This window comes from Delphinapterus leucas, chromosome 4 (assembly GCF_059928025.1).
Source record: "Delphinapterus leucas isolate spDelLeu-1000000601 "Yukka" chromosome 4, BTC_Dleu_Yukka2, whole genome shotgun sequence".
Classification (NCBI taxonomy): Eukaryota; Metazoa; Chordata; class Mammalia; order Artiodactyla; family Monodontidae; genus Delphinapterus; species Delphinapterus leucas.
The window spans coordinates 87698481-87718306 of NC_143132.1; the positions used below are offsets into that span (position 1 = coordinate 87698481).

General features: G+C 33.9%; 1 protein-coding gene and 1 pseudogene across 2 annotated transcripts in view; one reads left to right on the forward strand and one right to left on the reverse strand.

The window, feature by feature from the left end:
• The window catches only part of LOC149749391 (calcium-activated potassium channel subunit beta-3-like), a 37115-nt pseudogene extending 17842 nt beyond the window's left edge, over positions 1-19273 (forward strand). The window contains exon 6 of the transcript XR_016392903.1: positions 210-19273. The product of XR_016392903.1 is annotated as a calcium-activated potassium channel subunit beta-3-like (transcript). The remainder of the gene's footprint in view (positions 1-209) is intronic.
• PIK3CA (phosphatidylinositol-4,5-bisphosphate 3-kinase catalytic subunit alpha) overlaps positions 5496-19826 on the reverse strand; it is a 111353-nt gene continuing 97022 nt past the window's right edge. Inside the window, exons 14-21 of the mRNA XM_022571747.3 lie at positions 19091-19262; positions 16805-16911; positions 16167-16288; positions 15255-15333; positions 11917-12087; positions 11191-11308; positions 10642-10793; positions 5496-9833 (exon numbers count right to left, since the gene is read on the reverse strand). Of these exons, the coding sequence (XP_022427455.1) occupies positions 9563-9833; positions 10642-10793; positions 11191-11308; positions 11917-12087; positions 15255-15333; positions 16167-16288; positions 16805-16911; positions 19091-19262 (1192 nt within the window). The 3' untranslated portion in view covers positions 5496-9562. The remainder of the gene's footprint in view (positions 9834-10641; positions 10794-11190; positions 11309-11916; positions 12088-15254; positions 15334-16166; positions 16289-16804; positions 16912-19090; positions 19263-19826) is intronic.

A 19826-nucleotide genomic window follows, 5' to 3' on the forward strand; every position in this document is an offset into this window, starting at 1 on the left:
CACATCCTGTTTAGCGCTCAGAAATGGCCATTTCAATATTTGCCCTCCTGGCAACCCTTCCCCATGAGCTATGTAATAGGTTTCATCACCTTCTGAGATTAAAACTCCTCATAGCTTCAGTCTGAAGCGATTTCAGAATTAAAGCTTTTGTTTAAGTGCTTGTTTTCAGAGACAGTGCCCTCACCTTTCTTCCTCCTCCATATTCCTAGTGCTTCTATACACCTAAGTGCTACTGGGATAGAAATGATTTGCTCGACAGTGCTCTGAACATAAAGGAATTCTTTGATCACAAAATGGGACCCCCTTTTCATGCTTCCACACTCCAGACAGCCGATCCGAAGACGTCATTCTCATAAAAAATATGACCAAATGGTTATCTTCCACCGTTTATTTTGGCCTTCATGACTGACAGATGGCGCCCTGATAGTTGGCATGGTGAGATTAACACAATACCTGTCCCTCTTACGTGAAAAATATAGCACTGCACTCCGAGACGAGGTAAGTGCAAAGTTCCTTACATGGCACAGCATCAATTCAAACTGTGGAGTGTTGGGAGGAGCAAAGGAAGGAGCAGAGAAATCTTAAGATGGTGGCCAAAGTCCGGGCCTTCAGATACCTGCAATTTCTGCACTTGAGGACCTAATTATGCCTGCTTGCAAACTAACCGCGTAGAAGCAAGGTATGACATTTCATGTGGGAAAGAAAAATCTCATTAGGTATTTATTTATTCTATAAATACATATAAATTCACCATCTTTTTTTACTCCAAATCTCTCCACATCAGCCGGGAAGCATTTTTTGTTTCCACAGGGCAAAATGAGCTCACAGTCATTGTGCTTCATCTAATATCAGCTCTAGCTAGAACTTGTCATTGTGGAAATAAATGAGGAGGGTTTCTAAGCTATTGAGCACTGAACAGCCAGTCTAGTTCTATGCAACATAGTTCACATTAAAACATTTCTCAAGTCTTAGTGAAGAGCAGTTCATTCACTATAGAAGATAATAATCTGATAATTTCAGAAAATGTGGACCTACTGTTGTACCTCACCATCTATGAGAAAGGAGGAAAGCCGCTGCCTAGGAAGTTCACTAAGCTTAGCCGTATTTGTACTTAACCTTGCCGTGTACCATGTGATTTTTCTTTGAGCGACAAGTTTTTCTAATTATGCTTTCCATAAGTGCATTTTGTTCTTTGTGTACATTCTGGAGGGAGTGAGAGATAGCTAGAAATGTGCTATGAAGTAGGGAGAAGCTGTACTGGATGGAATTTAACATTCATCTCAGGTAATCCGCATCATAGAAAAGTCCCACATGGATAGTCAACAATTGTCCGTACTTTAATTAATGAATCAACCATGGTTATTAAATACTGTCACAAGACTCTCCGAACAAGTGCTTTCCAGGTTAAGGTGAATATGAGTTGAAAACAGAGTTCGTTTTGAAACCAGTGTTCCTCAAAGTATCTTTACAATTTTACTAAAAATATTGTACATCATGGACAATAGAAAGAATGACTTTTGAAACAACTTTTATACGTAGATATAATCAAAACAGAAACTTTGACTCTAAGCCAATTTAATTCTTTTTAGCAAATAAGTGCAAGTCACACATTATTAAATAAAATGAATAACAGAGCACTATTGACTTCACTAGCAGTGAACAATTTTGGTGTTTTCTCCTCTTTCTAGTGTGGAATAATGGCGAGAACATGTATCTGAGTACAATTTTTTTGAATTTGTAGGCCATAATTACAACTTTTCAGATATGTATCCTTGGGCAATTCAGCTGAACTGTTTGAGCCACTCTTATCTATAAAATGGGGATGATCTCTTCTTTCATGAGGTTATTTTTAGGGAAGAAACAAGGAAGAGATGTAAAACACCTAGCTTAGTTTCTGGTACGTAGCAGAGGTGCTCAAAAATGTTTGTTAGTAGATAACAAAACTTTTGCTAAGCTTCAGTTTTCAGTCAGCCTTATCCCTCTTCTGGGTATATACCCAAAGGAAATGAAATCAGGATCTCCAAGAAATATCTGCATTCCCATGTTCACTGCAGCTCTATTCACAAGAGCCAAGATATGGAAACAACCTAAGTGTCCATCAACAGATGAATAAATTGTGATATATATATATATATATATATATATGTATATATGTGTGTATATATATATATGTGTGTGTGTGTGTGTGTGTGCGTGTATAAATACATGCAATGGAATATTTTTCAGCCTTAAAAGAAAGGAGATCCTGCCATTTGCAACAACATGGATGAACCTGGAGGGCATTGTGCTAAGTAAAATAATTCAGACACAGAAAAGAAAAAACTGCATTTCACTTATATGTAGAATCTAAAAAAGTCAAATACATAGAAAGCAGAGAGCAGAATGCTGGTTACCAGGGGCGGGGAGGTGGGGGAAATTGGGGAGATGTTGGTTAAAGGGTACAAACTTTGTTATAAGATGAATAAATCTCGAGATCTAATGTACAGCATGATGACTGTAGTTAATAATACTGTATTGAATACTGGAAATTTGCTAAGAGAATAGAGTTTAGGTGCTCTCATCACGCACACACACAAAAGGTAACTATGTGAGGAGATGATACGTTAATTGGCTTGACTGTAGCAATCATTTCACTATGTATATCAAATCATCATATTGTAAACCTTAAGTATACACAGTTCTTATTAAAAATAAATTCAAGCGGTCTTGGTACCTTTTGTTGGACAGCTGGGTATAGGGGCTGGGGTAGGGAGCTGCAGGAAAGGATTCCTCCCCACCTTCTCTTGGCTAAATATCATATGCATTTAAGGTCCGGAACATGATGTTTAAAAGGTTGTAATAAATTATTTTGTATGCCAAAGACTTCCCCATAATAAAATATATGTATGCATACACACTTTAAATCATTCTGCAAATTGAGATTCTCTAGATTTCTTAAATTAAGGGCACATATCTATTCCATTTCTTAGTAAGTTTGACACCCATCTAACAATATGCAGTTCTTTGGATTTTTCTTCTAACAAATTCAAAACAGTCTGAAACCTGAAGTGCATGAAAGTGTGAAACCTAAAGTGTTTCAAATACTATAATTTTCCATTTATTTAGTGGCTACTTGGTCCATCTCAGGAAAGAGAGACATTATGCTTGAAGAACAAAGTCAGTTTACAACAATGTTAACTCAAAGTCACTCTAACCATTTGGAAAATAAACAAAATTTTAGCAATTATTTGCTGTGAATTGCTTAGAAGTACTAAATATCAATGCCCATGTGAATTACTGGTCCAAGAAAAGCCCAGACTTACCTTTTGCAAGGTTTATGATAGCTGAATGCAAAACCAGTTTGCTTCTAGCTGAACTTCACTTTTAGGTTCTAGTCATCAACTGACTTGGGAAAAGTCTGTCCACACATACAAACACATTCATACATGTATGTGTACACATATATTTCTGCTTAAAATACAAGCACATAATTCTTCATGCTTAAAGGAAGTTAATATTTAAACAGGTATTTCTCTAATATTCCTCACTTTACTGGGACAGAAAAACTGGCTTTTAAGGCATAATAGTTTCAGGTTTTTAGTCAACTATACTTAGTCATTATTGACAAGAACTCAAATTCAGCTAAATTTTGATTATTAGCAACACTGGTGTGCTGTTAAGTATTGAAAAGAAATGGCAAAATATAATTATCACAGTTTTTTGTTTAACATATAGTACACTAAGGATTGTTTGGACACAAGTCAAAGTAATATTTTTTTTTTAATAAACAGCGTGACGTTACAGACTGCAAAGTTAAAGTAAAGCAGACATTGACAGTTTCTGATGAGCATAAACAGTAAGTGCAGTCACAGGCCAAACTTCTTGCCAGGAACAGCAAGACTGGGGAGAGGTCTTAAATTTAGTGACACTGTATTATTCTATATTCTCAGTACAATAACACATGCACTTGCTGTGTCGAATACTTTTTGGGCCATCATTAAAAGAACATTTAAAAACATTTTCCTCCTAACTAATGCAGTATACCACAGGACTCCAACTCATTGAATGACAAAATATAGTGAAATAGATTTGCTACAATAAATCGGGCTAAAGAGGGTGATGGGAACTCCTTTTTGAAGCTTCCAACGTCAACAGTTGATGTATCAGTACTCTAATTTTGGTAGTGCCACATTCCCAAGATGTTACGTTCTAAAAGCATACATTCCTTTAGATTTTATTCAATCCAATAAAGTCTGAGGACTGAGTCACATTGAAACCATTAACTGCATTAGAAACTTTGGTTCCATAGCCAAAAACATTTCTACAAATCAGATGAAGGCCAAGCTGTCCAGTACTCTTAGGAACATAAATCTGATAAGAGGATTTTTCTTATGAAATCAGTGGATAGTGACCACATTTGGAAATTTATACTAGAATTAAGGAGTTTAGTCTTATTAAAGATATTCTGAGAAAATAATAAAACAGTGAAGGTTTTCTGCCTCCTTGCTATCCTAGAAGGATTGACAAAAGAAAGAATCACCTAAAAGTATACATGGCTCTTAGCATAACCACAAAATTATTGTAGTGAGAGATTAAATAATGTTTTAGATAGATTCATAAACTTAATTTAATGCTTACAAAATGCATTACCCTCCCCATACTTACCAACATGAGGACTGGAGTCTACTGTTGGTAGTGAAAATCAGCTACCAAACTACACTAATATGTACAGTGGACTGATTTTACTTTTTTCTTCCCTGCTAAAACTCTTAAGTGTAGTTGTGTAAAAATTAAGTCGTAAGATTTTCTTATGGCTCTTAACTATCACTTTATGCTAACTAGCATGGCTGAAATATGAACATATCTAAAACCAAGCAAAAGGAATGGCGCTGCATTGATAAAAAGTGCAAAACCTTACTCAAGTGGAGTACTTGAAGGAAATAAGCTTGTTTAAAAACTAACATCCCAACTTGGGAAACTCCTAATCAATTTTAAACTCTTCTGAATTTTAGAACCTTGATGTTTACACCTTTTATAAAGGATGCCTCTTGACTAGGGCTAGCAAGCACTGCGTATACAAATAGAAATGTCTGCAAATACACACACACCAATTATTTCACTAATAATAAAGAAAACAAAACTAATTTCAAATGCCGAATTCAAGAAGCCAGTACCATGAACCTCCTGGCACTACTGCCTTTTCCTAATGGTTGGAGCAAAGATTAAATTTTAACACAAATTTTTTCTTAATGTCTCCAATGCCATTAAAAACAAGGCATGCCAACTCTGACTTTATAAATCTAAAATACAGTGCCCTGCAAATCTCTGTCGTATCAGAGCCGGAAGTACTGAATTATTGACTCATCTATTTTTTTTCCTTATTAACCTTCTGAGGTAGAGTTACCCATCCAATTTTATCAGGACCAGAGTTATCTTGAGCTAAACACTATATTCTTTTCAGAAAGTGAAAATAACTTTGAAGAGAAAAGAAAAAAGGCTTCCCAGGCCATGGCACATAAGATACATTTACAATTTTTAATGTAATAATTAAAAAATAAAAATGGTTTGTCTTTATATTTTAAAAAACAGCCCAGCTGTATTATTCTCTGTCAGCAAGAATTATTGATATTGTCTGAGGATTCTATCAGTGCTAAATCATATAGTTCAGCCTTCACAATCCCATCCTTGATGAAGAGTTAATTCCCTCATGGTACGCACAATATACTCTCACAACTTGCAGCCATCTCTTAGTGCCCAATCTGAGCAGGATGGATATGAAGGATGTAATTCATTCAAGCAACTCCTCCCTCCACATTCCCCTCTTCTCAAAAACATCTGAAGTATGAAAGTTGTTTTTAAATGGTAGAAGCACCACAATCCATAACACCACATATGGTCTTTAAACTGAAGTATTTTAGTGATGTCTTGGACATCAAAATCAACTTTTAAGGTGGATTTTGAATGTGTGGGTCCAGCCCAGGTCTGCAGTTTGTGCAGATATAGAAACAAAAGGAACTTACAACATTCAGAAAAAGTTAACTTGCTGATTTTAAAATAATGCTGGAAATTAAATTTCTTCAAAAGTTGGCAAGCATGAGCTACTGGTCATGATATGAATTAAATGGATTTACAAATCATTAAGAAACCCAAGTTTATGTACTGTGAAATTTCCATGGTGCCTTTAAAATAGGCTGCTCATAATTTTTTTAATAAATGCCAAATCACTAGATTTTTGATGGAAAAAAAATACAGATGGACTGTGTTTTACCTATTTGAAAATCACCAATCCATTTAAAATAAAATCCAAGAGGGTATATACATTCTAATCAAGTAATTGATTATTTTCCTGATTAATAAGAACTACACTTTACACAATATACTTTATCAGCAGCTGTTTTCTTCAAAAAACCAATAGTCATAGTTTCACAGTTGAAAAAGTTACACATTAAAATATTTTACAATTCATTGTATATTCACCAGGTTCCCATTTCCTAAAGGGCTTGTAATATAAAGCAGATTGGAAGGGAAAAACCTCAAAGTTGATTACTTTGACACTAAGTTTTACAGAGGACACTAAGAACCACAAAAAGCTTAGGTTCTATCGTAAAATAGTGACCAAATTCCACTCTTCTTTAAAAAACCCAATGAGAAACATCTTTTTAAAAAACCAAATTCCACAACATGAGTAACAGATTTTAAATTAACAGCATTCTAAAAATCTTCAAAATAAATGATTTTATATAGCTGAAAATGATAAAAAGTTAAAGCATGATTTTCAAATAGTTATTTCTTGCTAGAATGTCTTTAAATTAGTTTTATTTTCTTTAAACCTGATTTTCTTCTTTTCTCCAAAATAGTCATTGAAGGAAATATTGCTTAAGTGACCAAATGAAATTGTTGAGCCAATGCTCAGTTATACCACATTCAATGACAAGGATGGTCAGCCATAGAAACTGACCAACTGGAATTGATCTCTGATACTCAAGTACCTGGAAGTAGCTATATTATCACTGACTTGAAACATATCCTAGTCACCCCATGTAGCATTTAATTCAATTTCTGGTTCCTTGCCTTCTGAGTACTACCTATCCCTTTTCCCTTATTTTTAAGGTTGTTTACATAAACTCTGCTTGGATTTGTTTGAAATGTACTTTGCATTTAGCTAGTTCATTTAATGTATATTCTTTATAGAATTTGTCTACATTTCTTCAAACGGAATTAATTTCGTTGTAATAACTTAAAAATAAACGTAAATGATAAAAGTTATGTGGCTTGTGTTTTAATGGTGGAGAGGTCCTAGGGGAAGGGGAACTATCTGGACTGATGTGAAAAATGCAAAAATTGTATAAACTTTGTGCAAGGAAGCTCAAAGCTTTTTTGGCACTCAGTAAAACACAGTTCTCTGTTAAAAACTTCAGTTTCCACCATCAAAGCTTCAGATCTGTACCATTTCACTGAGTTTTCCTGTAATTAATCCCTGATATAGAAAATACTGGGATGTTAGTATGTATTAACTGAATAAATCTAAAAGACACTAATTGTTAATCATGAAATTTTAATGTTATGAAATCTATATCTGCAAAAGAATCTATCTGGTTTCCTGCTTAAAACAAAGTTTAAATTCTTCTTAACTATTCTAAGACAGTTTAGGGAAGTAAGTTCCCTAAATAAGTTCCCAAATTTATTTTTCTTGCTGGCAATATTATGTACATGCTTTAGTGAGGTACCTAAATCTCCAGTAATTATGCCCTTTAAGGGTTCTAAAATAGTCAAATATTATTTGTATTAGAGTCCCGTTCACTATTCAAGACTTCTACTATAGGTAACTGATTTCATAAATGAATATTTTTTAAGTGATGCTGTATAAAATGTGCAGTCTTCATAAAGTTGTACTCCAATAATATGCCTAGTCTAGAAAACTGTCAGTAAATTATTGCACTTTTTCTGGTGTGGCACCTGGACATTTGCTAAAGCTATGTCCTAGGGCATTAATCATTCATTTGAAATACTGAGTAAAATATCAGATTGTAGAGTGATAACTAGCCTTAGCCCCTACATCTTGGGTTAATGTTTTTCAAAATGTTTAAGAATGTATCCTGTGCTCAAATGCAATTTAATAAAGTTGGAGAGTGAGCCCTGACAACTCGGAAATGGGACATGATCTTAAAATGGTTTAAGGCCCTAATTTTATTATGGAGATACTGAATAAATAGGCTAAAAAGGTAAAAAGTTCATGGTTTCTATTCCCCCTATTATAAAGTATTATTCATGAACATACCTTGGTAGAGGGGTTAAGCAATCAGGAAGATAGTCTAAATTGTGTTAATTTTGGTAACTAATTTCATATGGTTGAGGCATTCTCAACTATAAAAGAGGATGGAAGATGGGGGATTCAAGTGAAAACAGAAGAAAATAAAAGGAAAGAGGAGGAACTTTCATCTGTTTTCCTTAAGTAGTTATACACTAGTCATTGGTATAAATGGGATAGTGCCTGAGCCTCACCCACAGATCAAGAGAAAAGCTGACCATGCTGCTACAAACAATAAAAAATTTGGGGTGCAAAACAATGCATGACTATGGGACAGATCATGTAAATAAAGAATATATATTAATGATAGTTTCTATAATATAAATAGCCTTTAATAAAAAAAATAATCTTTTTAATAACATTAATACTCACTTCTATTTTCTGGAAAACATGCATGAAAAATGTATTCAATTCATTGCAAAAGGAGAAAAAAAATCTAAGGTGAATACTGTACAGTTCTGGAGCAAGAATTATTCCTGCTCGTTCTTTCTCTATGATGATTATTTACTTTGTGGGAGCCCAGAATTTCCCTGGGAAATAAGAATCAGATTCTTGTAAATACTGTCCAGAAAAAAAACCCCAAAACACCACCTTATAACAGGTCTCATTTGTGACTGCTTCCCAAACTTTGCAGATAAGACCCCAAATCATCAAAAGGTTTGATTTATTAAAAAGGAAAAGTCTCTGATGAAATCTCAAGAGTCCCTTACACCCCAAGCATTTTTCTTCATCAAACAAGGAGTCAAAAACCCACTTCAAACTATAAATTGAACAGCAATGGAAAAATAAAAATTTTCATTATTTTCCAATCTTAGTGTAATTTAACATCAAACTCCAGTTTACTTGGACCTAATGCAATAATAGATTTTGTTGTGTCCACATTTCAAAACATAAAACATTTGCACGACAAAAAAAGAACATCATTCTTTTTCCTTCTCCATCATTTCTATATATTTTGGGTTTTTTTTTGTTTTGTTTTGTTTTTTAAAAAAAGATACAAACAATCTTTAAAGTTTACCTTTTTTGGACTTAAGGCATAACATGAAATTGCGCATTATTCTAAAGCTTAATTTTGAAATGAACTATTTTAGTGCTATCGAACCCTGTTTGCGTTTACATTATTTAAATTATATAGTATTTTATTTCTGTTCCTGTTGTAAATTCTAATGCTGTTCATGGATTGTGCAATTCCTATGCAATCAGTCTTTGCCTGTTGACAGTTATTAACAGTGCAGTATAGAATCCAGATACTGAGCTTTCAGTTTCTTAATCATTTCAGTTCAAAGCATGCTGCTTAATTGTGTGGAAGATCCAATCCATTTTTGTTGTCCAGCCACCATGATGTGCATCATTCATTTGTTTCATGAAATATTCCAAAGCCTCCTGCTCAGTTTTATCTAAAGCTAGGGTCTTTCGAATGTATGCAATATCATCAAAAGACTGTAGTTCTGGCATTCCAGAGCCAAGCATCATTGAGAAAAGATTTATGAAGAGATTGGCATGCTGCCGAATAGCTAGATAAGCCTTGTAACACATCTCCTGAAACCTACAAGTAATAAGAACAGTTTGGTTAGTATGGAGTAAAACGTGTTAATACCTTCGGGTCTCTGCTCAAATGTCACAAAGTTAGAGAGGCCTTCTTGGACAAAACTATAAAATACAGCATTCTCCCTACTCCTCTTACCAACACTTTCTATTCCCTTTACCTGACACCAGAATGTGAACTCTGTGAGTCCATAAGCACTTTGTTTACTGCTCTATCATCAGCCCCTAAAAGAATGCCTGGCACATTAGCAATTTAATAAGGATTTATTAAATGTATGAACTGGTCCATACTAAAGCCTCTAGGGATTAGGTTAGGGCCAGGACTGAGTTATAGATAAAAGAGAATTTTATAAAAGGTTTTTAAAAGTACTTTAAGGTTTAAGATAGACTAATGATACCCCATATGGTGGTTAAGACAAATTATGAATAAACATGGTATTGATGGTTGACTGAATTCCTCAGATTGTATGACTAAAAAGTGTTGTTTGAAGCACTACAGATGATTTGTTAATAAAGAGAAAGTGGAATCCAATTTTTAAACGGCAGTGAACAAAAACTTTTAATGTACTATGAAGTTTAAGGATCACTTTCTTTTTAGGCCTTAACTAACTCAATAAATTAAACTGGTTTTTCTTTCCATTTCCTTCACAGCATTACACAATAAATAAATAAAAATAAACACATTAAAATATCCAGTTTATGCTACAATGTTAATAAAACATTTATTTTTAAATTGCTTGAAAAATATCGATTGTTTTGGTAGAGCAGCAAGAATTCTTTATTTTGTGCTTTTGATGTCTTGAACTTACCTCTCAAATTCTCTTGTCTTTGTGCATTCTTGGGCTCCTTTACTAATCACTATTAAGAAATCTTGTGTCAAAACAAATGGCACACGCTCTCGTTTATAACCAAATTTTTTCTTCTTGTGATCCAAAAAGTGTCCAAAATCTATATGAAACAGCTTTCAAAAATAAGAAATTATGTTATAGTTTGACAAATGCAGAAATACAATGTCCTGAATTAGTAAATTTAAGAATGTCGAGGGACTTCCCTGGTGGTCCAGTGGCTAAGACTCTGTGCTCCTAATGCAGGGGACTCGGGTTCGATCCCTGGTCAAGGAACTAGATCCCACATGCCACAACTAAAAGATCCCTCATGCTGCAACTAAAGATCCTGCATGCCACAACTAAAGGATCCCACATGCCGCAACTGAAGATCCTGCATGCTGCAACTAAAAGATCCCACATGCTGCAACGAAGATCCAGCATGCCACAACTAAGACCCAGTGCAGCCAAATAAATAAGTAAAAAAATATTAAAAAAAAGAATGTTGACACATTTAAAAGAGGAAGCTATTACTTGTCCATCATCTTTAACCATGATGTTACTATTGTGACGATCTCCAATTCCCAAAATGAAGGTAGCAACACAATATCCAGCACATGAACGTGTAAATAGATCGATGGCTGCATCATATCTACAAAGAAGAAATAAACACCTTTGAGTTAGTATGGAAATACAGAATGATCCAGTCCAAACTGGGAAAAGATGGTCAAAGTCTTTTAGTAAAGTCTGTATTAAAACAATGAAAACAATCGCTGACATTAGGGGGAGGAAGTAATTATGTTTGAAGATCTGAGGAACTCTGGGATTCTCAAGTGTTCAAAGGTTTCTAAGAAAATTTCTAGATATTCTCTGACCAAAGCATAATTCTTATTATAGTGAAAAAATACTTATGTCATTAAAATAAATTTTTTCTAATCATTTTAACAATGAATTAGGAGTAAAATTTTTAATTTTAATTAATTTAACCTTAACTTTTAAAAAAAGAATAAGCATTAAGAAAAACACATTTTAGATTCTTAAGGTGAATGTACAGGATTTCACCAAATTATAAGCAATTCTGATCATTTAAACTCAATAATCTCAAATGTTTCAAAGGTTGAACATATCTTTTTCCAATGTAAATACAGTTTTTTTTTTTCTTTTCTGGTCTAACTCAAAGAAATATACACAACCATTAAAAATCTTGTCTATCAGATACAAACTTCTACTAGCATAGAAAGAAAAGAATAATAAACTCACATTTCTCCCTTGTTCTTGTCTTTGAGCCACTGATGTAGTGTGTGGCTGTTGAACTGCAGGGCACCTTTCAGGCCTCCTTTACACTGAATTTGCATAATAGTGTGAGAATTTCTCACCACCTCAATAAGTCCCACACAGTCACCAATGGACAGACAACCATAAGGTAACATTCTGAAAAAGGAACAAGACTGCAGTTAAATGATGGGATTTTAAAACAGCAAGTATTTTATCTTTTTTTTAATGTGAAGATCTAATTGGTTTTATTAGGAGATTCATGAATCGAGCATCATTCCATGTAGCAACTCGAAGGGCGCTCCCTAAAATAGCAAGGCTAATACAGGAATATTCTATTTGCAAATTTTTCATGCATGACCTTTACTCCTTTAACCTAGTTTTACTTTTCTTTTATTACAACATGACAAATATTCCTAGAAAAATCAAATTATCTGCCATCATTTATTATAACCTCCAACTGTGAAAGCATTTAATTGTGTATGAGAAAAGCATGAAGAAAATTATTGTGGCTATTCAAAGTTTATAAACATTTATGACTTTAAAAATAATGGGTGAATTTAAAGATGTTTAACTGACATCTAAACAATACCTTAGGGTAGCAGTTCTCAAGTTTTTGGTTTCAGGACTCCTTTAAACTCTTAAAAATTATCAAGGATACCAAAGAGCTTTTATTTATGTGGGTTATATCTATTGACATTAGACATTAAAATGGAGAAAATTTTAAAATTAAAGTATTCATTAATTCATTTAAAGTAATATTTATACTCATTTACATAAAAATACTATCTTTTACAAAACAAAAACCCTAAAAACAAACAAAAAAAAACTTAGAAGAGTGACACTGTTTCCCATTTTTTCAAATTTCTTTAATGTCTGGCTTAATAGTATGCAGCTGGCTTCTCATGAATGCTTTTGTATCCAATCTAATGCAATGTTTTGACCAAAGCATATGAAGAAAATCTGGCCTCGCACAGATATGTATTTGGAAAAGGGAGTAATAGCCTTTTTCAGATAATTGTACATATTTTTCTTTCCTACTGTTCCAAAACTTGACAAGAGATAGTTTCTTAAGTTGCAATGTGGAATGTGAAACCATAACAGTAAACTTTTCATGCTCTGTTACATGAAGACCCATTTGTTTATCTTGCCTCTGAATGGAATTTCTACCCATATATGACTTTATAATATCCTATATTGGTCATTTGGAAGATATTAGTTCACTGAGTTATGGAGATCTTCCAAATGTTGATCTCCTTTTCATTATACCAACTAAAAAAAATCACAATTGTTAACATTATCACTGATCTCATCAGAAAAGTCTTTAATTTGGGGGAAGCTCATAGCAGTAGATACAAGGTTTTCAAAATTCTAATTTTTACTTGAAAGCTTAAATTTGATTTTTGACAACAAATACTGTCAGCTGTTCTCCCTGAAGAGTCTCATATTGTTCATTTTCAAGAAAATGTTTACCAAATATCCATGTCTGAATAATCATAGCTTGTCTGTTAGTTATTCTTTAAGTAAAAATGATGTTCCATGATAAAAGCAGTTAGTTTAGCCCACAACTCAAATAACCCACCAATGATTTTTCCTTGATACAACCATACTTTGGTGTGCAGTCGAAGTGCTTTATGGGTATTTCCCATTCATCACATGTAATATTAAAAAGGACATGTAGTCAAGGGTAGAGATGTGAGGATTTAAAGAGACAATGAAAAAAAAAGCACCTAATATGCCCATTGGCACATAAGTACTGAAGTATGGTTTTTCTTGCTCTCCTGTTCTCATATGCTACTGTCCATTCTTTCCACCTTTCCTTTACTTCCTAAATTCCTAAAAGAGTAACAGTCTAAACTTATTTTTATTTTCTCACTTAATTCCTTGTAGCTTAATTTCTATCACTCTACTGACTCAACTCTTCTTAAAGCTAATCATGAATCATCAAATCCAAGGCCTTTTTCATAGTTCTTATAACTCCTGAAGCACCTGATACTGTAAACTGTTTGTGAATCTCTCCCCTTTTCTGGGTTCTGTGAATCACTTACTCTGGTCTTCCTACCCTTTTGACCATTTTCCTTGTGGAATCTTTTCTTCTATCTGCTCTGGTAAATAAAGGAATTTCTTAAGGTGGTACTCCTGAGCATTTTCTCTTAATTTTATTACTGTTGAACATGCTCATAGTTTAAAGCGTTACATAGTCCTATAAGCTTATTATTAAAGATATTAAACTTTATAAAATTTTTAATTTAAATTTACTTAAGTTAAAAAACATAACAACTTTCCAAAGATACAACTTACCTTCCAACGATCTAGCTCATTTAACTTTAGATGCTTTTTTGCATAGCTACTAATTTACAATTAAATACTGTAATTACCAGAGTTACAGACAAAAGTACTTTTGAAGAGGGTGGACTTTGCCTGAATTTGCAAAGGGACAAGTAAAAGAAGGATAAAATATTAGACACAAAAATGACTAGGAGAAGATGTGGCAGGATAGAAAACTTGGAGATGATGCTGATAACTGGGAAGGTTGGGCAGAAACCAACAAAATGGCAAAAACTTTAAGATTAGTTGCTTTCATAAATTTTGCTGAAAAACTGACTCAAGATTAGAGAATTTATAAAGTTTTAGAATTAGAAAACTTATATAATGAAAGAAAACTTCTTTTAAACTCTTTAACTTCTGAATAAAAAATGGGGCCTTTTGTGTCTCTTGTCTATGTCCTGCTCCTAAATACAGTTGGCCCTCTATAACTGAGGATTCTGGATACTCGGATTCAACCAACTGCAGATGGAAAATATTTGGGGAAAAAAAATCCAGAAAGTTCCAAAAAGAAAAACTTGAATTTGCTGTGCCCTGGCAACTATTTACATAGCCTTTACATTGCACTAGGCATTATAAGTAACCTAGAGATGACAAAGTATACAGGAGGATGTGCACAGCTTATATGCAAATACTATGCCATTTTATATAAGGGACTTGAGCATCCATGGACTCTGGCATTGGCGGGGGTCCTGGAACCAATCCCCTGCAGATACCAAGGAAAGATTGTTAGTGACCAGTTGCAGAGTCTTTATCAGCTTATTGGAGATAGCTCTTCTTACCTAGCTGAATCTCATTAGCTATTCTAAGCCAAGGAAGAAGAGTACAAATAGAAAGTACCACAGTGTAATCAACTAGTGTTAATTATTACTCCATACATTTATTTATAGGTATATGCCTCTATATTGTTTATAATTAATATATTTTACAATTAAAATTTACTAATGGTTTACTTTTTCAGGATAACTTTCAGCATACATGTTGTCTTATTGGTTACCTACCGAAGATCAAGACCTTGATTTTGCCATATATTTTCCATAATGCGAATAATCTGAAGTGTTAGCATATCTTGTCGTAAATCTGAAATTCAAAGAATATGTATACCAACACTTAATGCCACAAGCACAAATTTGAGTATCACATCATCACAATGTTTTCAAACAGAAAATATACAGAACTATGTTTGCTCTTCAAAATAATCTGTAAGGAAGCAATAATCTTAGTCTTTAACCCATTTCTAAAGTATCTGCATAAACACATATGTATAACAATGTAGGATAACGTGGCATGTATTTCACAAAAAAATTAAAATATTTAAATTACTTATTTTTCTGAATCCTTAAACTTGAACATGTTTATATTAAAATATTTGGATTAACAGAATTCAGTGCTGAAAGGTCATTTCCTAATGAAAACCCATCAATGATACATTTGTTTAGTATATAAAAATGTATTCCCCCACAGCCTGTTCTCCAAATAAATTAGGACCTTCTTTTATGATTCCTTAGCAGACTACACTTTTCCTTTGTACCAGGGTTGTAATTTTGTTTTTGTAGTTATTTGTTTAATGTCTCTTTTCCCTGCTAGACTGTAAACTCTATAAGAGGGCAGGGATTCTGTTTTGTGTATCCTTACAACTTCAGGGCCTAGCATGTCAAATATTTATGGAGTGAATGGATACACAGCTGAACAAAATGATTTTCAGGCCTTCTGATTCTAAACCTAGTACTTCCTTCCTTTTCAATAATTATAAATACATATTCTAAAGGTTAAGACATTTGCTTAATATTATATATTTTACCACATGCATATTCCTTAAATGGCTTTCAATAATCTTCAGGGTTCATAAATATCCTGTGTATAAAAATATAACTAAATTCATGCATCATAAGTCCATTAATATTCTTCCTTACCATCCCCATTTTTAAAGATGATCTCATTGTTCTGAAAGAGTAATTCTGACATGATGTCTGGGTTCTCCCAATTCAACCACAGTGGCCTTTTTGCAGAGGACATAATTCGACACTCTTCAAGCCTTTAAAATAGTTGAAAAATTTACTAGGCACCTTAGCTTTGTTATTCTTTGTAGCCTCAATTTATTTTAAAATATATATACTATACAGCTTTTTGAAGTGTTATAACAATTTTAAACTTTCTCCTCAGTTTTATTTATGAATTAATTTCTGAGGTAGTATAAAGAAAAAATACATATTAAGCTTAAAAATTTCTTATAAATGGAATGTGAATTTTCCACAAATATAGGGACATCTCATTTGTTTTACAGATATTACATTCCATTTCTTATCCAATGATACCAGAAATTCTGGCCATAAAAAGTTTTAAATTCTATTATTAAAGTAGTAAAAACTCATTCTGAATAAATGCAGGTCTGAGCTTAAGAAAATTTTACTACTCTTATTTTGCAGGGTAGGAAAAGGGGAGAGACAAGCATATATTATTGAACACAATGACATTTTGACTTTTTCAAGACTTTCTCCAGAGAAAGTACTTGTTTAAATGTATCAATAAAACTTGCAATAAAGTACCTTACCTGAGATTTCCCAGCTGATGAGCAGGGTTTAGAGGCGACAGAAAGCCCTGTAGAGCATCCATGAAATCTGGTCGCCGCATTTGCTCAACTAAAAATTTCATCTGTACCTGATAAATGAGCATAATCATGGTTAGAAGTTGATTTGATAAAGGTAAAACTAATTGCTAATCTCTTTTATACACTGGAACCTCATTATTGTGCAGTCTTTGAATCCATATCCTGGATTGGCTGCATTCTAATTAGAAGGGTTTCTATAACACAGAGCTGCACAACTCAGAGAGGTGAGAGTGACAGTACTGTGCACCTTCCTGTGACAAAAGCTCTGCATGCTGACAGAGGCAGTGTTCTGGCTCTAGAGCAGGGCTTGGTCAACTATGGCTTGTAAGTCAGTTGCCAGTTTTTGTAAGTCAAATTGCCTTGGAATATAGTCATGCCCATTCACTTAGATACTGGTGCTTTCACACTAGAATAGCAGAGCTGAGTAGTTACAACAAACTGCATGGCCTACCAAGTCTAAAATATTTACTATCTAGCTTTTTAAGAAAAAGTTCGCTGACCTTTGTTCTAGAGGAAAAACTGTGGAGATATCACATTAGCTTAATAACCTTACTTTTAAGCTTTTCAGAAAACACCACATTCTCTGTTCAATAAAAAAGGTCTAGTGAGTCTAAAAGAAATTGTTGGGAAAAGTCTCATACTATACTCAAGGTTCTAGTACATAAGTGGAAAGAAACATCCTTTTTTAATCACTTTTTTAATCCACTTTTTAAGCCAATCTGTGATATGAAAACTTCACTTTAGAAGAAATGCTTATATTTACAAATTTAACTAATATCTAATTTCTTTTTTCTTACCTTAGTTACAATATAATAAATTTTATTATTTCAAAGCAGTCTAATTTCTTCTTGCTCACAATTCCAGCAGCAGAAACAATACAATTATTTTCTAATAACCTGTATTTGAACTTACATACCACAATTTCAATAAAATCAACTCAGTCACATACTGTATGACATTTAGATTAACACAGTAACTTTCTTTTAAAGTTGTTTTTTTCTTCAAGCAACATTAATGAAAATGTTGAAAAACTGTATTCAGTACTACTAATTTACATTGCCTGTCCTTTGGGGACTCACTAATAAACTGGGATTTTCTTTTTTCATTTCACTAGAGGTGAGGAATGATCTCACTTTTTACTGTAGGGTGTGTTGGACTGAATAAAGGATAAGGAGTAGGAAAAGGTCATGAAAACCTTTACATTTCATGTTTCTCAGGTACACTAAGCAAGACTGCAGGTGACTCAAGTGTGTGATATATTTACTGTGTGACTAAGAGTCCATTTTAAACTTAGAAATATAGAAACTAATTTCTTCCCACTCATTTTCAGCGTCATTATTAAAAGAAAAGAAATGACACAGAGTAAGGAAAAATCATTTTTAAGACTTAGGGCTGGGACTTCCCTGGTAGCGCAGTGGTTAAGAATCTGCCTGCCAATGCAAGGGTCACAGGTTCGAGCCCTGGTCCAGAAAGATCCCACATGCCGCGGTGCAACTAAGCCCATGTGCCACGACTACTGAGCCTGGACTCTAGAGCTCGCGAGCCACAACTACTGAGCCTGCGTGCCTAGAGCCCATGCTCCGCAACAAGAGAAGCCACTGCAATGAGAAGCCCACACACCACAACGAAGAGTAGCCCCTGCTCGCCACAACTAGAGAAAGCCCGTGCGCAGCAACGAAGACCCAACACAGCCAAAAAAAAGACTTAGGGCTAAACAACAAGATCCTAATGTATAGCACGGGAACTATATTCAATATCCTGTGATAAACCATAATGGAAAAGAATATAAAAAATGAATATATATATGTATATAACTGAGTCACTTTGCTATACAGCAGAGATTAGCACAATATTGTAAATCAACTATACTTCAATAAAAAAATTAAAAAAAAAAGACTTAGGGCTATATAAAAGAGAAATGAAGGGAAAGAGGAGGGAACTAACATTTACTGGGCACCTCCCATGTTCTAGGGACCATGAGAGGTGCTTTGCATATGTTGTATGATTTAATTCTCACATCAACCCTATGAGGAAAGTATTATTCCCATTTTACAGATGAGGAAAATGAATCTCAAGGGACTAAATAATGTGTCTAACATTACATTGCTTGGATCCAAATCTTAATCTGCCTAATTCTAAGGCCCATGATCTGCATATATACTGGGCTCTCAAATAACCCTGCCCCACTGCAATGAAGGAGTCTGAAAAACAAACTGAAGAGTCACATACCTTTTGTGTTTCATCCTTCTTCTCTTGTTTGAGAATGTCAGTTAAGTTAATGAGCTTTTCCATAGCCTCAACCTGCCTATTCAGGTGCTTCAAATACATCCCACATGCACGGCAATAGGACTCCAAAAGCAGGCCAAACCTCTGACTAACTGTTTTATTGTGCATCTCAGATCTAAAAGGTCAGTGGGGCGGTGGGGGGGGGAGAGAGAGAGAGAGAGAGAGAGAGAGAGAGAGAGAGAGAGATTGATTTTAATGAGTATACACATAACCTTTTTTAAGAAACCCATTTTCTAAATTCAAAAAATGTTATAATCATGTAACTAATACTAACTAATACAATCATACTAACGAATGATAGGTTTTAAATCATTTAAAACCTATCATTTAGAAGCAAAACAATTAAGAGTTTCAGGTAGTTCCTGGAAATATAAATTTAAAAAAAACTAGATTTTAGGTTTATTTCAACTACTTTTCATTTACTAATCTTAGCACAAAATACATAAACATGAAAAAAGGAAATTAGGCACAAAAATAATACAATGAATACAGAGGGAGTGAAGAGCTCAGTGAACACTATTTGACTCTTCTGCATACATGTCCCTTTTCTGTACTGTGTCTGAATTTAAGTTATTCTTAAATTTATTTTATTTATTTATTTTTGGCTGCATTGGGTCTTTGTTGCTGTGCACAGGCTTTCTCTAGTTGTGGAGAGCGGGGGCTACTCTTCATTGCAGTA